Here is a 21,434-nt window from a genome sequence, read left to right as displayed (position 1 = left end):
TAAGAGCCCTTCGGGTGGATGGGAGCATGAATGTGCAGGACAGGGAAGGGTGAGGTCACAGGCCCTGGGCTGGTGGTCTGGGGTGAGCCTCTGTCTGGGCCAGAAAGGACCGGTGTTCTCTGTGGGCTTGGACCCAGCCTCCTCTGCCTGTTACCATCACCCCTCCAGCTCTGTGACCACAGCCACAGCAGGTCCCAAAATCCCTTCCTCATGGAGAAACTGCAGGAGTTTGAGGGGAGAAATTTGCAAAATGAAAACGCACATAAAGTTCCAAGAAGCAGACTTTCTGGATGTAAAACAGAGATGACTACTTTGACCCCAAAGGCTGACTGAGAACTTGCTCACTGGCCTTCCACCTGCTGAGTCCAGTTGGTAGGGGAAGGCCTTATCACCCTACCCCTTTGGTCCAGCAGTTCTAGCCCTAAAGCCTCAAACACCACCCTGCTTGGTTTCTTTTCTAGTCCATACAGTGAGAATAGAATAGAAACCCATACTAGTTACAAGTCAGGAGCCCGTCCAGACTGGCCTTGGCTCAGTACCACTTCTCCTGGGTTGACATACTCCCCTTTCATTATCCCCAGGTTAATATTGACAACTATTCCCAAATCTACCTTGGCAAGAGTCTCCTAGAACCATGCAGATCTGCACCACTAAGGCCCTTCGACATTATGAAAAGGATTGTGGACCCTGTTGCCTCCCAGAGAGGAAAGGTGTGGCAAAGGTGGGGAGCAGCTCATGGGGGGCTGGCAAAGGTAGAGGGGACAGCGGAGTAAAGGCAGGGAGCTGAGAGAGTGGTCTGCGTGTCAGAAACAGCAAGGTTGTCAGGCAAGTAAGAGACTTCCACGGCAAGGGGATGGCAGGGAGGCCAGCAAGAGACATTTGGATCAAGCATCAGATGGCCCGGAATGTCCCTAAATGTCTCCTTGGGGAGCCATGGAAGACATTTGTAAGTTTCTAAGCAGGTGATGGCATGCTTTTAAAAAAACTGTGGCAGGAGGATGGAGGGTGGCTGGGGAGGGGTGGACAGCTGGGGAAGGGGAGATATCTGAGGAGGCTGTCGTTGGACTGGGGCGAATTTCTCCCCCAAGCCAGGGAGAGTGCAGGGGAGGACAAACAAGTTCGTTAAAGATATCCACTGTGGGCCCTAGGAAGAAGGACGTGGAGGGAGAATCCTTAAGATCTGACAGAGGCATCAGGGGTGCGTGCTTGGGCCCCAAGCCAGGCGGGCACCAGGAGGAAGTGTCGCCAGCAGACAGGGGAGCCAGGAGGAAGAGCCACTTTGTGGGGAATGGGCGGTGTGGCCTGGGCATATGGAGGCGAAGTAGCCCGGCCCAGGGGCAGAGTTGTCATGATAGGGACCCTCGGTGGAGGCAGGTCCCCCCCTTGCCCCCCAAAGGGTCAAGCCCAGCTCTGTCCTCGCCAGCTGACGTTCAGGACTGAGAGAAGTAGGAGGGAGGCCCACACTCGATCATTTTCCTAAAGTGGCTTCTGAGACCCTGGGGGAGCGCAGGTCTCCGAGGGAGAAGGATACGAGGCACAGAGGGGCTAAAGCGCCTCTCAGAGGGGCTAAAGCGCCTCTCAGAGGGGTGAGAGGAGTGCTTTGGTCATCAGGATGGTTTTGGGGGGCAGGAGTGGGAAGCCCAATACTGCAGGGAGGTCAGAGGCCTGAGAGGAGAAGAGAACATGGCTGCGGAGCTGGGAGGGGGCCAGACCACCAGGGCTCCGGAGAGGCTTGCTGGGGAGCAGCTCATGGGGGGCTGGCAAGGAAGGCATCGTTTGGGGGAGTGGGCCTGTGGACTCTCAGAAACAGGAGGGACACACGTTGGAGGAGAAGGTGGGGACAAAGGGAGGGTTCTTTGAAGAATGAGGAGTCCTGAGCAGAGGAAAGGAGGACGATGAAGACACAAACAGATCAGATGGGGCAACACCAGGAGATGCAAAAGGTGGGACTGAGCAAAGAGGTCCCCGGTATTTACTTGTCCTCGTGCAAGGAGAGGAGAGAATGGATGAAGAAACTGAGAAAGGATGAAAAGGTGGGCAGCTCAGAGACAGCAGGGTCCTGTCAGGATTCCCTGTATCCTCTCCACGTAGTAAGAGGTAGCAAAGGCTGGAAGGCTGGAGAAAGGGTGGCGTATGTATGCCACAGCCTTGGGGGGCTTCTCTAGAGCAACGCGACTCAAATGTAATGTGCATGAAAATCACCTGGGCTCTTGTTAAAAGGCAGGTTCTGATTCAGCAGGTCTGGGCAGGGTCTAAGATTCTACATTTGTAACAAGCTCCCATGCAATGCCCACGCTGCCGATGCGGGGAGGAGCAAGGATTAAGGGAGCCAGATAAAGAGATGGAGAAGGACGTTGGCCTAAGAACCCACCAGAAGGAAAGAACTACCTTTGATAATCTCACCTGGGTGAAAACTGAAACCTGGATGAGTCTGAGAGGCAATGCCAGGCCCTGCAGGTGGGCATGGAGAGGGAGGGGTGGTAAAGAGGACAGGTCCAGAAAAGGTGAGGGGACCTCTGGGGTGGTAGGAGGCAGAGCAGTGCCCCTGGAACCCCTCATCTGGGTCCATGTAGGGGGGGCTATTAACTGCACACTTGGAGGTCCCCCAAAAGAGCAAAAGAGGACAGGAGTCTGTTGGGACAGGAAGCGGTGCCTGAGAGTGACAGAACAGGCGGGGCTGGCCACCCTCACGATGTTCTGCAGGGGAGTGCTGGGCACGTTCTGGGCTTGTGCAAAGCCTGCCCAAGACACCCCAGGACAGAATGTGGAGAGAGGGGCAGAAATGGCCGGGCCCCAGAGTCAAGGGCAAGACAACCTCGGCGCCAGGAATGACGTCTGAGAGGGACAATTCTCTGGCTGAGGAGAAAGACAAGTGAGCTGGCTCTCAGTCCTGACTCCAACCACTAAATCTTCAACTTGCAATAAAAAATCAAGAGGTTTCTGAAAGGCAGAGGCTGCAAGGCAAATGCTCCCATTTAGGCAACAGGAACTAGGGGTGATGGGGTGCGGGGAGGCCTGTGCGGGGACTCCCCTCATCACCCCGCGGCCCAGTCTAAGAGACAGAGGTTTGAGTCCTGCGCTGAGGTTAAATCGAGGTCAGGTTCACCAGGAAAATGCGGGAAGGACAGTCTTTGCAGGCGAGCAAAGAACATCAAGAGCAAAAGCTTGGAGGCGTCAAAACGAGCAGCAAGGACAGGACCAGGGCGTCGCCGTGAAGAGCGGCGGGTACTTAGGTGATGGAGACGAGGCTGACAAGAGGCCGGAGGAACGTCCTGGGGCGACCCCAAGGTGGTGGCGGTTCCTGAGCGCGTCGTGGCACGTTCCTCCGCCTCTGGCCTGGCTCCCCACCACACAAGCCCGTCTGCTCACAGCCCGTCTGCCGGCTGCCGCGCCCCCAGCCCCCGACCCCCGGCCCCCGATGTCCCTCCGGTCTTTTCTGCAGCCTCGGCCAGGCCGCAGCCCCCGGCCCCGGCGGCAGACTCGCTAGGGTCCGCCCCGCCGCGGCGGCCCCGGCCCGGCCGCTCCTCCCCCGATGATGTCACGTCCCCGGCCGCCCCTCGGCCGGCCGCGCCGCCCCGCCCCCGCCTCCCCCGGCCCCAGTCCCCTGGGCCCGCCCGCTCCCGCCATCCCTCCTCCCGCCGCGCTCCCTCCCTTCGGCTCCCGCTCCCCCGGGAGCGGCGGCGGCGGCGGGATGGCCCGGGCCCGCGGCCAGGCCCTGGGGAGCGGCGGTCGGCGGCGCCCGCGGCGGGGCGGCGCGGGAACCGGGGCCCGGGGGGAGTCGGCCGGGCTGCTGCTGCTGCTGCTCCAGGTGCTGCCGCCTGGGGCTGCGGCGGGGCCGGGGCGCCGGGGCACGCGGGGCGCTGGCGGCGGCGGCGTCTGCTGGCCCGCCGCTGTCCCTGCCTTTCCCCGGGACGCGCGGCTGCTGCTGCTCCTTCCTCCGCTGCCGCCGCCGAGCTCCGCGCCCGCAGCCTCCGCCTCCCGGATGGTAATCAGCGCCCCGCGCCGGCGCCGCGGGCGGGCGGGCGGGCGGTGGGGGCGGCGGGGGGGAAAGGGCGGGCAGCCGCGCGCCCCCTCCTCGCCTGAGGCAGCTCCTGGGGCGCTAGGCCCCCCCCCTCCGACGGCCGCGGCCCTGGGCAGCCGCCAGAGCGCGCCTCTGGGGCGCCTCCGCGCGGACCGGGTGCCGGCTGCGCTCCCGCCCTCCCCGCCCCGCCGCTCGCAGTCCGCCCGCCGGCGCTCAGGCCGCGGGGGAATCCCTCCATCTCCCCGCCCCGCGCCCCGGGAGGGGAGGGGACAGCGCCGGCGCTGGCGGACCCGCTTTCTCCGAGGGAGCGCCCCAGAGGCTAGTGCGCACTGAGCCGCCGGGACTCAGTGTTGCGCTGCGCTCTTAGAGGCGTCCGGTGCCGTCGGGTCCGGGGGAGCTGAGACGCCCGCGGCCTCAGGGGGAGCGGACCCCCAGCGGCGGGGGCGCCCACCCACTGCGCGCCCTTATGTTCCCGGCGCAGGACGCTCTGCCCCGCGGAGGGCTGAACCTGAAGGAAGAGCCGCTGCTGCCTGCCGGCCTGGGCTCGGTGCGCTCCTGGATGCAGGGCGCGGGCATCCTGGACGCCAGCACCGCGGCGCAGAGGTAAGCGATCGGACGCGACCGGGCGCGCAGGAGTTGGACGGCTCCGCGTCGCCTTCGCCCAGCTAGCTGAGCTGCTAAGGCAAGGGCTGGAGGGAGTCCTAACTCTGGACAGTCCCAGCAAGCTCTCCCGCCCACCCTGCCCCGAGCGTCTGTGCTTCTTCCTGAGGCTGTGGGGCGGGCCGGGCGGGGCGGGGCTTCTGCCTCCTGTCTCGGCTGTCCGGGCTCTGACTTCTGGCTGTCGCAGGCGGGCCCACACACCCACTGCTCTAGTGGAAGAAGTATGCCCTGTAGCCACCAGCCGTCAAGGAATGGCCAACCCCTCCTTCCTGGGCAGTTCTAGTACCTCTCCCGGACAGATCCAATTCCGTGGCTCTCTACCAGGAAAGATACGAAACCCAGCCCCTTTCTGCTTTCCCACGCCCCTCCGAGTTGGAGGATGGGTGTGCAGGACTGGAGAAGCGGTAGGGCCTGAGTAGGGAAAGATGAGGTGGTCAGTCAGCTTGGCTAGAGGGACTGGGACTGGGAATGGGGCAGAGCCACTCAGGTCCCGCCTCTGGTCAAGGTGTTTTTCTAGTGGGTCCTACGGGAGGTGCGTGTCCCTGGGAACCCAGCCTCATCTCTTCTGACTCCTTTGCAGGAGCTTGTGCAGGGAGGCGGGATGGGGGGGCAGACTCCTGGATCTGGAAAGGAAGTTTAAAGATTTATTGACCTGTCCCCTACAACACTTTGATCCCCAGCTTTTTGTCTCCCTAGTTTTGAGCATGGAGGGGGATTAGGGAGGTGCTGCCTCTGCAGGCAGCTGGGGCATGCGAAAGCTGCCTCCCCAGTGTTCTGGGCCGCTGCTTGTCCAGCAGCCTGAAGGGACTCTGGACGGGGGGTTGCCGGGGCAGACTAGGCCGGGCTCGAGGGCCATGCATTCACATCCCCAGTCCTGCACCAAGCTCACCCCTAACAGACGCACACCTGTTTCATGCTGCAGCTGAACCAGTGCCTCTGCCCTCCTGTCCTTCCATGGCTGTCAGGGGGGAGCACGGGGGCTCTCTCTGGAGCTCATTTCTTCAGAAAGGCAAAGGTCTTGCCTATGATTAATTCATTTGTGATGTAACTAGATTCCAGAAAACTGGGAAATAGGGAACGAATTCCCACCTCTCTAACACAACAACTACTGTCAACACGTTTGTGTGTTTCCTTCCCACCTTTGTTCCCATGGCCCTTTTTTTCCCTGTGAAATGCGTGCAATTCTGTATCCTGCCTGTTTTTCCATTGGTTCTTCTTCTTCTTTTGAAATTTAACTTGACATGGTCACTTTCTTAATACGACCCCATCTTTTTCTCCGCCACTGGCTAGGTGGTGAGAACTTGTAAGAGTGGATGGGGAGTTCCCACGGGGGCCTCTGGGGTTTCAGGTTCCCATTTCCCTCCCACCCTCCCCTGCGCAGCCCCAGGCGGCAGGTCCGATGAGGGGAAGGAGGCAGTACCCTTGCGGCCTGTGTGGGTGCAGAAGGTGTGGGTATGAGGCTCTTCCATGGATCAGGCCACCAGCAGTGCTGTCTGTGCACAGGGGTCCTGACTGGTGTTTGGGGGCCAACTCTGAGTCGCCAGGACCACCCTGGTGGGACTCAAAAGGCTTCTCCAATTTGAAAAGGGATGTTTCTTCAGGCCTGGGAGGCTTATCTCCAATTCCAGAGACTTGTCCTAGGACACAGCTGAGGAGGCCCCTTCTTCCACCACCCCTGAGTGACTCTGGGCCACCTCCTTCCAGTCGAGAGCAGGCTAATCCTCTCCTCATTCTTCCTGAGGTAGCCCGGCCTCTCTCCTGTTTGTACCTCAGTCCCCGATGGCCCTGTGCTCAGGTCTTCCCTTCCTAAAACAGCAACAACAAAACTTCTTTCCCATCCCCGGCCTCCCTCTTCCACTTCTGCCTGGCTCCTCTCCGGCTCCGCTCTGCAAAACTTGACGAGGAGCACTCCTTCCAGGCTGCTGGGATCCGACCGTTGTTGTCTTGGATGCTCTCCTTAACCCATTGTCACCTGGTTGTCAAGGCTTCTGGAAGTTCCCTCTGTGTTTTACTCCTAATCTCAGTGGCCACAGCCGACTTTTAATGATGACGCGCCCTTGCCCTCCACCGCTTGCCTCCCTGGCTGAAGGTTAACCCACCCAGGTTTCCCACTATCCGCCCCAGCCTCTCAGCACTGCCCAAAACCAGCTGCCGCACACCGGGGACCAAAGCAGTATTTCCAAAGAACTTTTCTCCAGTCCCGTCCCTCTTCGGTTACACACGTCAGTGAACCCGTGTGATTCTTGTCATGCAGCAATGTCTCTTGAAACAGTTCCGCTGCGCCCAGCACCCACGGGCCTACCAGTCTTACCCAGTATCTTCTCTATCTGTGTGCTCCGCTCAGCCCAGGGGAATGGTTCTTAGTGCTGCTGCCTGAGGCTGCTTGCCACGGGCCAGGGCCAGCTGTGCCCTGCTTCTCCCGAGCTTCCTTGGCCTGCCAGCCTGTCCCTTCCCTTAGAGTAAGGCTTGTTCATCCTTGTGTCCACAGCACAAGTACAGGCTCCAGCAGTTGGGGATGGCGGGGGGGGGGGGGCGCCGTGGGCAATGAGCATCTGCTGAAGGAAGCAGAAGTAGCTTCTTGAAGGTTACCGATCTCATTCTGTTGGGCTCCCCCTCCCTGTTCATGGTCTCCTGGACCAACCTGACCCCAGGAACCAGGTCCTGGAGCAGCTGCTGCTCTCTGGCTTTACAAAGCCAAGGTTTTACAGAGCTGGAAGTGGAGGAGAAGACCCAGAGCCTAAGAACAGGGGGGGAGGCTCCGCCAACAGGAAGGAGGTTCTCAACAAAAGGGGGATATAGAGGGAAAAGAGGGGCCGCATACCCTCACCCTGGAGGCGGCTGCTGAGGGCTGGCAGGGTCTTCCCAGTGGGGAACGCTGCACAGGACCCTGGCTGTTGCCATAACTGTTTCTACTCTGAGCCAAAAGGGCTTTATCTCCAAAACCCATATCCCAGCTCAAGCCCCCCACCCCCCTTTCCAGACTCCCCTTCAGATGAGCATCCTCTTGTTAGAGTGCTCAGCACAGAAGCAGCTGTCTCCTCATCCTGATGTGATGCCCAGCCTGGGGAGACCCCTGGAGGACCCAGGCCAGCCCTCCGCCCTGAGCTGGTTCTACCTCACTTGCAAGGGCCCTGAGAGGGAAGCCAGCTGGGGCTGCCTTTCCTGTAAGCAGCTGCAGGCCAGCCTCCCTGCTAGGAAATGCTTTTGTTTGCTTTAATAATTAATAACCGCTCCTCAGCCTGGGACCTGGCAGACAGGCCTGTGGGTGGGTGGCGAAGGAGTGGGCAGAGAGAAGCAGGGTGGGCAGTCTTTCCCCCTCCTGCTTAGGGACCTCAGTGGCTGAGACAATTTTGAGGGGCAGGTGATCAGAGAGAGCCGCTGCTGGGCCAATGGGAGCAGGGGATATGAAGCAGTCCCCAAAGCCTCCTCTCCTTCCTGTAGGCCCCCAGGATAGAGGTTCTGAACAGCTGCCTCTAGCCGCCAGGGCCTCCTTGCTGCGTGGTTGAGGTGGGTGTGCCCCAGCGAGCCGCTGCTTTTATCCTCCTCTGTCTGTGGCACAGCCAGGCTCTGGGCATGTCGGGCTGGGCAGGGCAGGGCAGGGCCGGGCCGATAGACCTTGGCTGGAGCCTGGAATGCCAGGCCCAGTCTGATGGTTATGAGCAGTCTCAGGGGCCCAGGGGATGCCTGCAGAGAGGGGGAGGGAGGGTGGGGGCTGGTGGGACACTTGGAGTAAGCGAGGGTGCTGAGGAAAGGAAGGAGGGGGGTACTTAGGGAACCATGCCAGGGTAGGGAAAGGAAGAGCAGGATTTAACAGAGACTTCAGGAAAATCTGAGACGAGGATGAGATGCAGGAGATACACACTTTTTGCTCCTTCCACCTCGGGGCAGGGGAAGGGGGAGGTCAAAAAGGAGCCTCGCCCCGTAGCTGATGACCTCAGGGCTTGTCTGTTTCACCCGAGTCCCAGACTCCAAGGCAGATAGGACCCAAGCCAAGGCACTGTTGCGAACCTCAGGCTGTCATAGTGGGTAAGAGGGAGGGTTTGGGGTGGAATGGGGGGAGGGAGAGGCCTGAGGGTGCCTCTAGGGGGGAGCCAGAGCTTTAGCCACTTGTCCTCTGTGGTTTGAGATGCTTGTTTTAAATTGCTGGTGTTTATAATAACCATGTAGCCAAGGATGCAAGGAACCACAAATGGTGTCCTGTGTACAGAGCAGAGTCCATGAGGGAGGCGTCGTCAGTACGACACAGTCATGGCCAAGTCCAGCAGCTTCTGCCCTGGGGCATCCTGCTCAGCCTCAGAAAGGAGTGCCTCCAGGGACCGCTGGGTGGCCTTAGCAATAGCAGTGCGACCCCTCGACAGCCCCCGGCATGTCCCCATATGCACCCCTCTGCACTCTGGAGCACAGCTCACCTGAATGGCCCAGGCTGTGAAGGTCAGGTTGACCTTGGTGTCAACTTGAACTTGGACTCCCAGCACAGTACTCGGGAAGCCCATGCACACACCACAGTACAAGGCTGGTATCCTCCCCTTAAAAGTTGTGCGAACCAAAGCTTTTCTGTCACAGTCGCCTTTAACTTTTGGGCTATTTCAGAACTGAGGATGGGAAGGGAGTGAGTGAGCCATGGTGGAAATAGGAAAATGAGCACTTTCGCCTCCCACATCCTGGCTCCTTAGTGCAGGAGCAAATGGCCCACTGCCTCAGCACACTCCGGAGCTGACAGGAAAGTGTTTGGAACATTTTGATGAAAACAATCTTTTTAAGAAAGCGAGATGTGTAATCCGTTTTGGAGTCTTATAAAAAGTGGTTAATGTGGCTGTTTTCATCACTCAGCCTCATTCATCTGAAAAAGGTGCTTATGTGGCAGGCTTTGTGCACTAACGATGCTAAGTGAATGAGCTGTTTCTGAATTATAGGCCCCGGCAGCACATGTACCAGGTGAGGCAGTTCTGTGCCTGTTCGCCAGGCTGCACGCAGGCCCCTGGGCTGTAGCTTTGCTGGCCTCCATCACACCGCTGGTAGTTGGTACCCTACCCATTCTCCCTCAGAGCCTTCTAAAGGGTCTGCTTCCCCTGCCGGTATCTGCATCCTGAGACTGAGGCTCCCAGAACCTGCTCTGCCCACCTTCACATCAGGCCAGAAGTACCTGAGAAGTAACCCAGAAGCCCTCTGGAGCTGGTGGATAAAACTCCAGCTCCCTCCTCCCGCCTTCTGGCGCAGCAACTCCAAAGCACGCTTTCTCACTTCCTCCAGTGTTTCCAGAGCTCCCCGGGGGATTGCACTGCCATTGCCCAAAGTGGCGACTTTTCAATAATGCGCCCTTTTATAAACTGCCTTTCCTTTTCTCTCTCACTCCCTCTCCGCATTAGTTACTTCCCAGACTCGTCTCCCACACAAACCTGGTGTTTGAGGGTGCTGCACCCGAGGAAACCCAAATAAAACGCTTGCCTCTCCAGACCTCAGGGGCTCTCCTCCTGCCTCCCTTCTTTCTTTTAGTTAAAGGGTAGACATCAATAAACGTCCTTGCAGTTTCTCCCTGCACTCCAAACTTGGGTAACCCCACTTTGGAGACCATGGAACCAGAGACAGTGGCCTTCCTCCACATCTGTCCATCTGTAAGCTGGTGTGAGAGCGGACCGCAGTCCCGGCTCCCGCCTGTGTCCCACACATCTGCACCCAGCAGGGCTGTCAGACCTCTGCATCTGCCCTGTGTCTCTCTTCTGAGTTGTTGGAGCATATCTCTATGTTTGTTTCTTTCTGCTCTTTAATCATGGTTTGTTTTCTTATTACAAGAGCACCAGCTATTCCCAAAGGGGAGAAAAGCAAAAATCCCTCCTCCCTCAGCCCTCTCCCTTTGGGGCTTACAGTTCCATTTAGGGATGGTGGTGGGTCACCTACTGCACCCTGGGGGTTGAGTTGCCTCGGGCAACCAGGAGAAGAGAGGCACAGTCCTGGCCAGCCTCTGGTGCTCTCACTGATGTGCTGATCCTTATGTCACTGTCTGTCTCTGGTTCATAGGAACACTAGGATGTCTCTAAAGCAAGACCTTTTCTATCTCACTTCAATCTTCTCCCAGGTCCGGCGGGGGTTGCGAACAGAGTAAACTGGAAGCATTCACAGGCCAGGAGCAGCCTTGGGTGTGCCCAGCAGGCTAGGCGGCTGGCCCCATTCTGCTGTCTTCTCCTGGTCTGCAGGGCTGGGGCTATTGCCTTGTGCTGTTGTTGTTCAGAACAGTGACCCTCTCTCGGAGCTGTGCACTAGCCACCTCTGTCTTGTTGCTCAGTGTGGCTGGACAGGAACCCAGGAGGATGACTGTGGCTCGGACCCACTAAACAAGGTGGGGAAGAGAGGATGATGCTGGGCAGTCTCAGGCGAAGTGGAACTGAGCCCGACCCCATGGTGGGGTAGGGCACTGTTCTCCCCAGCGGGCAGCACCAGTGTCCCCAGGCCAGGGTACCTGACCTCTTCTCCCCAAGCATCCCCTCCAGTAATGAGGGTGGGCCCTGTGAAGGGAGCTTGGCTGGGACTTAGGCCAGACTTCCCAGATCTGGTTCTCAGGAGCCAGCAGGTAGCTAGGACCCAGGACTGACTGGTATTCGCCAGGAGAGATGGTTGGGAGAGGAGGCTCAGGCCAGCATCACTGATTTACTCTGGGCCTGGGAAGTACAAACGTGGCTGTGTAGGAAGGGTGTGTTGAGTGGTCTAGGAGATTGTGCTACTTACTGCACAGCATCTACCCTCCTCTTTCAAGACCTTTTTTCCCTCTGCGTCCTCACTCCCTGCTGTCTGAAAGCTTTCCCGTACCTTTCCCGGGCGAGATGACAGCAGAAAGAGCAGAGGGATCCGGGACGGCTCCACAAGCCCGCCCCCTTCTGGCCCTCTCCACCAGCTGGGCCTGGAACCTGTCCCTGGGAGCTTTTCTCCCCTTAGGTGGTCCTGGGGACAGGAGGGAGGAGTCAAAGTTGCTGTCTCATTAGCATATTCATTAACAGTAATCAGGGCCCTGCTGTGATCAAAGCCCTCTTTGGGCTTCCCTGACTCTCGGTAAAAGGGAAATTGGAGGGTCAAGGGCTGGACTTGAAAGGACTGTAGCCCGAGGGAGAAGGGGGGAGGGGCAGGAGAGAGAAGGAAGGACAAAGAGAGAAGGATGTCCCTAGGGAAAGGAACAAGTGTAGAAAAAACGTTTGCCTGGGAATAGTTTTCCTTAGCCCCCTTCCTCCTCATCTTGATAGAAACAAACAAAACTCATCACTTCTTTTTTTTTTAATTTTTTTTGTTTTAAAGATTTTATTTATTTATTTTTAGAGAGATGGGAAGGGAAGAAAAAAGAGAGGGGGAGAGACATTAATGTGTGGTTGCCTCTTATACATGCCCCCACTGGGGACCTGGCCCACAACCCTAAACTGGGGGTCGAACCAGCGACCCTTTGGTCTTGAGGCCAGCATTCAGTCCACTGAGCCACAGCAGCCAGGGCTGGCCCCATCACGTCTGTCTCTGAAATCATTTCACATCAACCACTGAGACTCTGAAGCAGGCTTTCAAGAGGAGGAACAATTTTCTTTTGGTTATTTATATATTTACTGTAACATATGAGTAAAAATATAACAGGCCTCTCAAGCCCATGACGGCACAGATATTATGGCTTCACCTGGAGCTGAGTGAGTTGATTTTAAATTATATGAAGAATCTTTTAAAAAAAGATTTTATTTATTTATTTGCAGAGAGAGGGGAAGGGAAAGAGAGAGGGAGAGAAACATCAGATGGTTGCCTCTCGCACGCCCCCTACTGGGGACCTGGCTCCCACCCCAGGCATGTGCCCTCACTGGGAATGGAACAGGCAACCTTTCAGTTCATAGGCTGGTGCGCAAGTCACTGAGCCACACCATCCAGGGCAAAAAAAAAACCCTTAAGTAGTGGTGGATATGGCAGCCATTGCCATGGTGGCATGTCCGCGGCGGGACCCTGTCTAAATGCCTCTCGAGGCAGCCCCACCGTCCCTTCCTCCTCTGCATCCCTGCAGCAGCCTCTCACTTTTCCCCCACGCTCACCACCCCCCTCCACCCCCCACCACCAACTCCCACCTCCCATCCTGCCACCTGCAGCACCTTCTGAGCCCTGCCTGACTCCAGAATTTTCTGGTGGCCTTGAGTCGTGTTTCCTAAAGCACATCCCTCAGTAAAAATGCTCCGTAGTCAGGTAAGTGTGGTGTGTCAGTTGTCTACCGCCACATAGAAAACGGTGCTAAGACTGAGCTGCATAAGACAACCAACATCTCACAGTTTCAGAGAGTCAGACAACAGGGAGCAGCATAGGTGAGTGGTTCTGGCTCAGGGCTTCTTATGAGGCCGCGGTCAAGGTTGGAAGCCAGGGCTGCAGTCATCTGAAGGCCTGACTGGGGCTGGTGGATCTCCTCTCAAGTCTCACTCAAGTTAGTGCCGGCTGTGGACCAGAGGCCTCAGTGCATCTCCATTGGACCTTCTGTGGAGCTGCTGGAATGTCCTCACAACATGGCAGCCGGCTTTCCCCCGAGTGACTGACCCGAGAGAGAGAATGAGGCAGAAGCCACAGTGTCTTTCAGGAACTAACATTGGAAATCATATGCTATCACTTGCGCTGTAGTCTGTCAGCCACACAGAGTGGTCCTGATACAGTGTGTGAGGTGACCAACGGCACGGTGTGAATCCCAGGAAGCGGGGGACCCTGGGGGACCATCTTGGAGGCTGGCTACCGCATGGCAGGGGTACCAGCCTGAGCCAGGCTGAATGGGGTCCATTCCTGTAGGGTATTCCAGGCTCCCCGCCCCCCCCACCCCTGCCATACACAAGGAATGCTTCGAAGCCACGTTTTCCAGGGTTATGGCCATAGCACATGACCATAGCACCTCTGTTTTGCAGAGGAAGGATCTGAGTCTATGAGACATCTAAGGAATATACTATGGAAGACCTTGACCTTGACAAGAAAGTCAAAACTCTTTTGTGACCCTGCATAGTCTAACACCTCCACTATAGCCTTTTCTCTCATTGCTTCACTTTTTGACATCTGTAATCCTGTGACACTAGCCCTTATCCCTACCGCTGTTCCTTAGGCCATTTGTTCTGTTCTTTTGTCTGGTGTACCTGTTGAACTCCTATTCATCCCTCAAAGGCCAGGCAAAAAGCCTCCATCTGCATGAAGTCTTTTCCCTCATCTTTCACAGAAAGAATTCATTTCTTCTTCCCTTGCTTCTATAGCTTTTGATACAGTAACTTCTTTTGGAGGGCACCTACCCCTTTGTCTGGTGTTAAAGCTGTCTGTCTCCCTCCCATCCAGGCTTTTAACTCCAGCCCCACTTGGTGCCACGTGTCCAATGTGTGGTGCATCATGGGAGTTCAGCAAGTATTTGGTGAAAAGGGTCTCGGTCCTTTTCCTCCTCCTGCTTTTGCCCTGGCCGTGCTTTTGGGAATGGTTTCTGACGAATGAGGAGAAAGCCCTTGGCAAGGCCAGACCGAAAGAGCCTGCTGCCCAAGGGAGCCAGGGGCTGTCTTTCCCAAAGCACAGAGGCAGGCCCTCCACGCCTGGAGAGGGTGTCCCCTGCCTTCTCCGTAGGCCAGGATCCAGGCCCGGCAGGCTAATGGCCCCGAGCCCGTTTGATGTCTCTGAGAGTCTGCTGGGTGTCATCATCTCCCAGACAGTGCTGCAGGCTCGGGTACACAGCCATGGACCGGGGTACAGTGGGGTATTTGTCCCAGAGCCTCCCAACTGCCCCTTGATGCCCTAAGGGCAGGCGCAGATGTCTTTTCTCAGTACAATGGGCTGTCCAGTTGCCCGTGCACTTGGTTTTGGAGATCAGCCTTTCAAAACGTGAGCCCAGGGAAAATCCTAGGAGAGAGCCTGGCCGGGGCACCTCCATGCTACTCCCTGTTCCCAAGGCAGCCGGCGGGGGTGACCTCGGGGCAGAGAGGCCTCTGGAACTGAGATGACCCTGCCGCCCGTGAGATGGGCCCACTTAAGTTATTCCTTGCCCAAGTTCTTGCCGTGTGGGGGCCGGGCCCTGACCAGCCAGGCTGCCTGGTTGGGCAGAGGGATCTCTCCCCGAGGGCACTTCCGCAGCCTCCCGGCTCCTTTCCTCCCGCAGTGGCGTGGGCCTGGCACGAGCACATTTTGAGAAGCAGCCTCCCTCCAACCTCAGGAAATCCAACTTCTTCCACTTCGTGCTGGCCATGTATGACCGGCAGGGGCAGCCCGTGGAGGTGGAGCGCACGGCTTTCATCAACTTCGTGGAAAAGGACCTAGTGAGAGGCTCGTGGGCTCGGCTGGGACAGAGCACGGGATAGTGGGGGCAGGAGGGCTTCAGGGACACCCCTCTCACGAGGCAGATGAGTAGGTAGATGGTGGAGGAGAGGAGAAGAGGGGGTAAATGGATGGAAGGGAGGGGGGAAAGGTGGGTTTAGAGAGGAGGGCTGGGGGAGGGAGACCCCTGGGAGCATCCTCCCCATCTTGGCCCTGTAGGAACCTGGGGCAGAAAAGACGAACAACGGGATCCATTACCGCCTCCGGCTGGTGTATAACAATGGTGAGTGAAGCCCACTGCACACTGGGCACCAGAGCCCCATGCCACACGTGATACCTGCTGTCAGGGCTGAGGAGGGAGAGCGTGCAGCGTGCTCCAGTCATCGGCAGCCACAGACACTCCCCATGCAGCAGTCCCTCTCACCTTTCCACCCCTAGGACTTCGGACGGAGCAGGACCTCTACGTGCGCCTCATTGACTCCATGTCCAAGCAGGTGAGCCAGTCCGAGTGCTCAGACCCTGGCTGCTGTGGCACGAGTGAGCATCCCTGCCCTCGCCTCCCCGTGCTGCCACCTGCACTGGTCCAGGTCCCTCAGTGCTCACCCAGCCTGTGCAGTCCTTGCCCTCTAGTCTAGAAAAAGGCAATATTTATACAAAGACCTCATCCTGGGTCATGTTCCCTAGGAGCGCAGCTTAGATACAGGGATTCAGGCACACAAGGTTTGTTGGAATAGCAGATAGGGGTGTGTAACAGAAGGGAGTGGGGGGAAGCCGGACAGGGTGGGAGATGCTCAGCAAGGGTGGGGGCTCAGCTGGAGCCCAACCTCAGCCTGATGGACAGGAAGCTGTAGAGAAGAAGTCACACCAGAGTCGTCCACCTTGAGGCAAAGAGGCCAGCATTCGGTATCCTGTATGAGTCAGTCATTGGCTGGGGAGCACTCCCCAGGGGAATGTGTAACCTTCCAGACACTTTCGGGCAAGGCAGCGCCTATCTGCTGCTGCGAGCCATTCTCAGGAGAAAGCACTTAGCAGCCAACACCAGCTGCAACTGGGGGTGGGTGCACCAGTTCAGGGAAGGAGCTGAGGTAGGGTCCCAGAGCTTTTGCAGACCCTCAGCCCCCTGCTGATCGGAAAGGTCACAGGAAGGAGGCTCAGGGGCCCATGTCCCCAGGAGCTGGGGAGGAATGGGCCCTGATAGGCTGTGCTTGCTGTGACAGGACTCAGAATTTTGGAGAGAAATTGTGTGCACTGGCAAAGAGGGAGCAGAGCTCAGATGGGCCCGTCAGCGGCCCTGAATGCGAGGTGGACACTTGGGTTTTCCCACACAGGCAGGGTTTTCCAGCAGCTTCCACCCAGTCCCAGGGCAGAGGAAGACATGGTTTCTCTCTAGAAACCCTGTGGTCTGTGTTCGCAGTGGTGAGGGAGGCAGGCCAGGCAGGCAGTGGCCAAGTGAGACTGCAGGGGATGGTGTGGAAGAAGCTGGGGAGTTGGAAGAGAGAAGGACTCAGGAGTCCTGCTCACTGAAGGATGGCCGTGAGGCTCAGGGGTTATGAAGTAGGAAGCTAGATTTGCTATTTAGGAAGCTACTCCTTGTTTCAGGACAGAGTGGAAGCTGTGGGTGGGGGGTGCGGTGAGGAGGCTGGTCCAATAGTCCCAGGGAGACACTGGTTAACCAGCTGAGATAGCCTAGAGGACAAGGTTTGCGAGCAGAAGCAGAGGCCCACTAGGGCCATGGGAGGAGTGGGGATGGAAGTGTCTACTCTCATCCCAGCCTGACCTTGGTCCTTGGTCTGCGGTCCTCCCTGATTCCAAGCAGAGCTGGACCTGGAATAAGCTGCCTGTGGACAAACAGAATCAATAGACTTCATGCCACGGTTGCTCACCCTAGTGGCGATCCTGGATTGGGGAGGAGCCAGGCTCCCAGCGCCTGCTTTACACTCCTAGGCCCCCTAGAGTGACTTGGAAAGTGTGATCTTCTCAGGGGGCGGGGCCATTCCCCTCTTTCCCCTGCACTTAGAAGAGGAGCCTCCTTGCACTTGAGCTTGTGCTCTTCCTCCCTCCGCAGGCCATCATCTATGAGGGTCAGGACAAGAACCCTGAAATGTGCCGAGTGCTGCTCACCCATGAGATCATGTGCAGGTGAGGAGGGCTGGGTCACTCGCACCTTGACCCTGCCCCCTACGGCTGCCACCCCCCACCCCTGCCACTCCCTGGGGAAGTCTGGTGGGAGGAGGCGGTGAGGGAAGAGGGAGGCCCCTGGGCACAGTGCTGGCCGAGGAGAGGGTCCTTGAGGCCCCATTAGCCTGGCCTGTTTATGTGGTTTCTCCAAGTGTTTTTGTAAGAGAGGCCTCCTGCCCCTGCTGGGAAGCTTAACTAATGAAGCTCTGGGGAAGGCTCTCTGCAGACGTGGGGGCAGGGCCTGGGCCTCCTGGATTCGCTCCAGAGCAGGAAGGAGGGAGGAAACTTTGCTGCCTCCTATGTAACCCTCCGGGCACTTCCCTTGTCTAGGGGCTGAGTGGGGAACACAGCTCTCCACTCCCCTGTCACATGACCACAGGGCTTGGCATTTCTGGGCAAGGTCTCCCCAGGAGATGCCAGTCAGACAACCTCCTAGGAGGCAGTTCCTCGTGCAAGGAAAAGAGAGCCCAGTGTTCCAAAATCTGGTTGGGATGGTGGCTGCCCCTGGGAAGAGCAGTGACAGGAGAGGGCAGGAGGGGGCTTCTGGGCCACTGGGCACACGTGTGGCATTTCTTTTCTGGATGCTCATTACACGGTGGGTTCACTTGGTGATAATTCATGAGCTGCACGCTTACAATCTTAGCTTGTCTCTAAATGGATAAAAAGCGTACACACGGAGAGAATGAGCAGCCCCGTAGGTGGCCGGCAGCCGGCCCTTTCCTGGATCCTCCAGGAGCGGCATGCCTTGGGGACAAGGGTGTCCCGGCCAACCTCATCCCCGGGGCGGGGCGCTCCAGCTCCCTGTGACAGGACCCTCACTGCCTTTCTCCCCCAGGCCCCTCTGGCCCAAGGATACTATACCCGGAGACTGGACATCAGCATCCTCACCCCACAGACCATACACACACACATGTGTACACGCATACTGCAATCTTTCTCTCCCTCACTGCTTTTCTCCTTCCCTCCCTCCTCATCTCTCCACAGCCGGTGCTGTGACCGGAAGAGCTGTGGTAACCGGAATGAGACGCCCTCAGACCCCGTCATTATTGACAGGTACAGGCTGGGTGTGTGGGCCTGGGTGCTGCAAGGCCTGGGCAGGCTGGGCTCAGTCATAGAACACAGTGGTGGCTCCAGGGAGGGAGGGAGCCACCCGCCCCCACTTCCACACCGCCCCCCCCCCTTGTTGGTGGCTCTCAGCAGACGAAAACTGTCAAGACACCGGGGAGCCACCAGCCATGCCCCCCCCTCCAGTGAAGCCTTGGCAAATGCTCTGGGGCCGGGCTTAGGAGCTGTGTGCCCTGAGGAGCCTGGGAAGGGCAGGGGATGGGAGGCAAGGCAGGCAGTGAACTTGCCCCAGAGAGAAAAGCTGGGACAACGGAGGGACTGGAGTGGGCCAGGCAGGGAAAGCTGGGTTCTGGTCCAGGTGCCGCCTCTGTAATGTTTGACTCGATGTCCGTTCCCTTCATTGGAAAATGGGAGAAATACTTCACAGGTCACAGGGATGCAGATAAACATTCACTCTCCCACCATGACTTTTAAAAACAATTTTATTTTTTAATAGGACATATATATATAAGGTACAAAATTCAAAAGGTCTGAGAGCCAATCATGGAAAGTAAGTCTGCCCTCACTGTTATGCACAGCATAGTGCGCACACGCCTTTGTACTTTACCTGTTTTTGGAAAAAAGTGTAGTATGTATATGTGCATACACGCACATGGGTACAGGGTGCAGTGCACTAAACACAAAGTTTGCTCTTGTGTTATTTATTAATTATTGTGTTATTTTCCATACAAACAACTATAAACCTACTTTTGCCACACTTTTTATATCCTAGAGGCCATTTCACATTGGAACATAAACCCCGCTTTGCTCTTCTTTTAATAAAGAAAACATTCAACTTTAAAAGGGTTTATAGCAAATCTGTCTCTGGCTGACCCGCCATCCGTTTGCCCTCTGAAGTTAGCAGTCCTTCCTGAAATAGTCTGTGCGTATACAAGAAAATGCAGATATACGTTGCTTTTGCACCTACCCCTTTATTTATATAAAAAGGTGGCATTTACATGTATTTTCAGCACCTTTCTCAAAGGTGGGTACGCACGTGGTATATATATATATATATATATATATATATATATATATATATATATATATATATCTGGGAGCTTCTCTCAGGACACGAGAAGTCTCCTTATTCTTTTTTGCCACCGTAAACATTCCATTGTGTGAATAAACTGTAACTTCTTTACATGGTCTCTGTTGCCGAACAGTTTAGCTGTTTTCGTTCTTTTTCAGGGATAAGATGTACTGCAGTGAATGACCTTGAGCATGTGCCATTTTGCACAAATGTGAACTTTATGAATGAGACTGCAGTGCTAGAAGTGGAATTGCTGAGTCACAGATATGTGCATTTGTCATTTTGATGGTCATTGCCAGTTCACCAACAATTTTCAGAATGCCTGTTCCCAATCCTCTGGCCAGTGATATATGTTGTTTATTCATTCAACAATTTTTTAACATCTCCTCTGTGCCAGGGTCTCTTCCATATGCCGTGGATTAAGCAGTGACTAAAACAGACAAAAAGCTTTGTCTTTATGGGCTTACAATCTAGTCGGGGAGATGGACGTAAACCGAGTGGGTACGATGTACAGCATGCTGGGTGGTGGTAACAGCTAAGGAGGGAAAAAAGCCACCAGGAGAGGTTCAGAGAGTGCCCAGGAAGCAGAACTGCAATTTTTAGATTATGTAAGGAAGGCCTCACTCCCAAGATGACATTTGAGCCGAGACCCGAAGGAAGTGGGGGAGTGAGCCATGTATGAGTCTGGGGGGAAATCTTCTTGGCAGGAGTGTCCCTGGTGTGTTTAAGGAACAGCAAGACGCCCCAGGTGACTGCAGGGGGTGATGTCAGAGAGTTAGCGATGGGGCAGGGAGAAGCAAGATCACACAAGGCCTGGCAGGCTGCCTGCGTGCTGGGCTTGCAGGCCGTCGTAAGGACTTTGGCTTTTATTCTGAATGACATGGAAGGCATTGGGGGAGTTTGAGAAGAATGATATGACTTGATTTACATTTCAGCAAGATTACTCTAGCTTCTGCTTTGAAGGTGACCTGTAGCAGGCAAGGGCGGAAGCGGGGAGATGAGTTAGGAGCCATCACAGGGGAGAGATGATGGAGAATGAGACCAGGGACATTATAATAAGAAGTGGTAAGAAGTGGTTGGATGTGGGAGAGGTTCCACAGGCAGAGCTCGTCCGATTTGTTACGGAAGGAGAGACAAAGTGACGGAGAAAAGTCAGAGATGTCTCCCAAGGTTTCTGATGTGTGCAACTTAGAAAGAACCTCTATTTACCAAGAAGGGGGAAGCTCGTGGACAGCAAGTTTGGAAGGAGGAGGATCAGGAGTTTGGATTTGAACACATTATGTTGAAGATGGGAATGGTGCAAAGCAGCTCACAAACAGGGGTGTGGCTCTCCAGGGAAGGTCCAGGCTGCAGATAGAAATTTGAGTGAATGAAATCATCGAGGGAATGAGTACTGATAGAGAACAGAACAAGTTCAAGACCCTAGTCCTGGCGTGCCCAGGTGTCTGGAGGTCATAGAGAACTGGAACCAGCGAAGAAGAATGAGAAGGGGCAGCCAGTGAAGTCAGAGAGAAATCAGGGAGTGGTGTGTCCTAGGGGAGAAAATATTCTGAAAAGAAAACGGGTCAACAGCATGCGTGGCGCTCTGGCTGTGATAAGAAACCTAAGAATCGACCATTGGATTTAGCAACGTGGGGGACATCAGTGTCCTCAACGGGCGCCACTTCATTGGAGTGGAGAAACAGAAATATGACACGGGAGGGATTAAGAAAAAAATGGGAGAAGGGAGATTAGAGACCAGGACTGGAGGAATTCTCTTGAGTTTTGCTCTGCAGGGATCATAGAAATGGGATGGGGGCTGAAATACAATGTAAGGACAAAGAAAGGGAAAAATGCCCTGGCTGGTGTGGCTCAGTGGATTGAGCACCTGGTCTGTGAACCAAAAAGTCACTGCTTCGATTCCCAGTCAGGGCCCATGCCTGGGGTCCCCAGTTGGGGGCATGTGAGAGGCAACTGATCAATGTATCTCTCACACATTGATGTTTCTCTGCCTCTCTTTCTCCCTCTTTCCCTTTTCTCTATAAGTAAATAAATAAAATCTTTAAAAATATATAGCTTGTTCATATGCTGATAAGAAAAACTCAGTAGGAAAGGGGAAAATGATACAATAAACAGAAGGGAGAATTGCTAATGCCATGATTTTTAGTTGGCAAAGGGCATAGGACCCCGTGC

The 21,434-nt window shown here is 56.0% G+C and overlaps 1 protein-coding gene across 4 annotated transcripts in view; it reads left to right on the top strand.

Moving 5' to 3' along the window:
- The first annotated feature begins 3,691 nt into the window (after positions 1–3,691).
- Positions 3,692–21,434, top strand: part of EBF4 (EBF family member 4) — a 56,319-nt gene continuing 38,576 nt past the window's right edge. For 2 of the 4 annotated variants that reach the window (XM_053671371.1, XM_037141175.2), the window contains exons 1-7: positions 3,692–3,985; positions 4,503–4,624; positions 14,793–14,949; positions 15,167–15,230; positions 15,386–15,441; positions 17,013–17,086; positions 18,110–18,178. In XM_053671371.1, coding sequence (XP_053527346.1) covers positions 3,692–3,985; positions 4,503–4,624; positions 14,793–14,949; positions 15,167–15,230; positions 15,386–15,441; positions 17,013–17,086; positions 18,110–18,178 — 836 coding nt within the window. Of the gene's footprint in view, positions 3,986–4,487; positions 4,625–14,792; positions 14,950–15,166; positions 15,231–15,385; positions 15,442–17,012; positions 17,087–18,109; positions 18,179–21,434 lie in introns of those variants that run through there. The other 2 variants (XR_005081937.2, XM_037141178.2) reach the window with 1 other exon arrangement.

This window comes from Artibeus jamaicensis, unplaced genomic scaffold, assembly GCF_021234435.1.
Source record: "Artibeus jamaicensis isolate MK-2021 breed Jamaican fruit bat unplaced genomic scaffold, CSHL_Jam_final contig_685, whole genome shotgun sequence".
In the NCBI taxonomy this organism is placed as follows: domain Eukaryota; kingdom Metazoa; phylum Chordata; class Mammalia; order Chiroptera; family Phyllostomidae; genus Artibeus; species Artibeus jamaicensis.
Note: the sequence above shows the minus strand (reverse complement) of the source record. Positions and strands in the feature narration are given on the sequence as shown.